This window comes from Lingula anatina, chromosome 7 (assembly GCF_051362555.1).
Source record: "Lingula anatina isolate TDL-2025a chromosome 7, LinAna3.0, whole genome shotgun sequence".
Lineage (NCBI taxonomy): Eukaryota > Metazoa > Brachiopoda > Lingulata > Lingulida > Lingulidae > Lingula > Lingula anatina.
This window is the reverse complement of record NC_141773.1, coordinates 1,436,769-1,438,079: the sequence shown is the minus strand read 5'-3', so window position 1 is coordinate 1,438,079 and position 1,311 is coordinate 1,436,769. Positions and strand designations below refer to the sequence as shown.

Here is a 1,311-nt window from a genome sequence, read left to right as displayed (position 1 = left end):
GAGAATTGACATATTGATTGAACTTGGCAGTTGTAAAATTAACAGGAAATTACCTTTCTCGATACCTTCTATCATTTCTGCAACTTGAAACACTGCAGGTAGTTATTATTTTGTGTTCAAGAGCCTTCGCGCCAAGAGTTCACGCTCTTTTTTTCCCCACAATGCAGTTCGAGTTTCCTGTCGACGTACAACTGTAAAGTGATGAATGCACAAAGTGTTGTGTATCATTGAATAATGCATGCAATACAACACTTTCAAACATTTTACTACTTTCTTTAAAAGAGTTAAGACTCACATGTAGTGGAGGCGGTGGTGGTAGCCTCGGTGGTCGTAGTCTGAGTTGTGGTAGGATCAGTGGTGGTAGAATCGGTGGTTGTAGTCTCAGTGGTTGTAGTCTCAGTGGTGGTAGGCTCAGTGGTGGTAGAATCGGTGGTTGTAGTCTCAGTGGTGGTAGGCTCAGTGGTGGTAGAATCGGTGGTTGTAGTCTCAGTGGTTGTAGTCTCAGTGGTGGTAGAATCGGTGGTTGTAGTCTCAGTGGTGGTAGTCTCAGTGGTGGTAGAATCGGTGGTTGTAGTCTCAGTGGTGGTAGGCTCAGTGGTGGTAGAATCGGTGGTCGTAGTCTCAGTGGTGGTAGGCACAGTGGTGGTAGAATCGGTGGTCGTAGTCTCAGTGGTAGTGTCGGTGGATGTTGATTCGGTAGTGGTAGATGCTACAAACAAAGAATACAACTTATGGTTTTTGGTCCGAAACTGGTATGAACCTATACTAGTAATAGCATTTAGTTAAATGGAACATATCATCTTAACACTACAAATTGGTTGTTATTCTTATTATTAGTTTAGATATTAAAACGCTCACCTGTGATGAATTATTATATAAACCTTCATCACTCCTTGAAATGAGGTTGCTATTTTTCTTGCCTGTATTTTCGATCTAAGAGAGTTAGAATAACAACGATTACAGGTAATACCACAAACATTTCACTCATTTACGGAATATCTACATTACATTTATCTTACGCTACCCTCTTACTTCATTATATTCATCATGATGTTTTATTCATTTATTTTAAAAATTGCCTTTTTATTCAAGATTTATTAAAATCAAAAAGCGTTTTACTTACTGGGGAACGCACCACTCCCACACCACCCGGCAAGTACAGAGTCGAGACTATTACAATCAAAATTGCACATGTTTGAAGTGGTCGGGCCTATATTCGCCTTATTAATGTACAACATTGAGCAATCTGGTAAGAAAAAAAAATTGAAAAAAACATAATTTGTTTAGTTATCAAAACGCTCTGCGCGAGAT

At 39.4% G+C, this 1,311-nt stretch overlaps 1 protein-coding gene across 1 annotated transcript; it reads right to left on the bottom strand.

Annotated features, from left to right (window-relative positions):
• Positions 1 to 284: 284 nt before the first annotated feature.
• On the bottom strand, positions 285 to 1,037 carry LOC147760587 (uncharacterized). Its single transcript, XM_087017043.1, has 2 exons — positions 1,033 to 1,037; positions 285 to 765 (listed from the first exon to the last, which is right to left on the bottom strand). Exons 1-2 carry the CDS (start codon positions 1,035 to 1,037, stop codon positions 285 to 287), a joined length of 486 nt encoding a protein of 161 aa, XP_086873169.1.
• Positions 1,038 to 1,311: the final 274 nt, after the last annotated feature.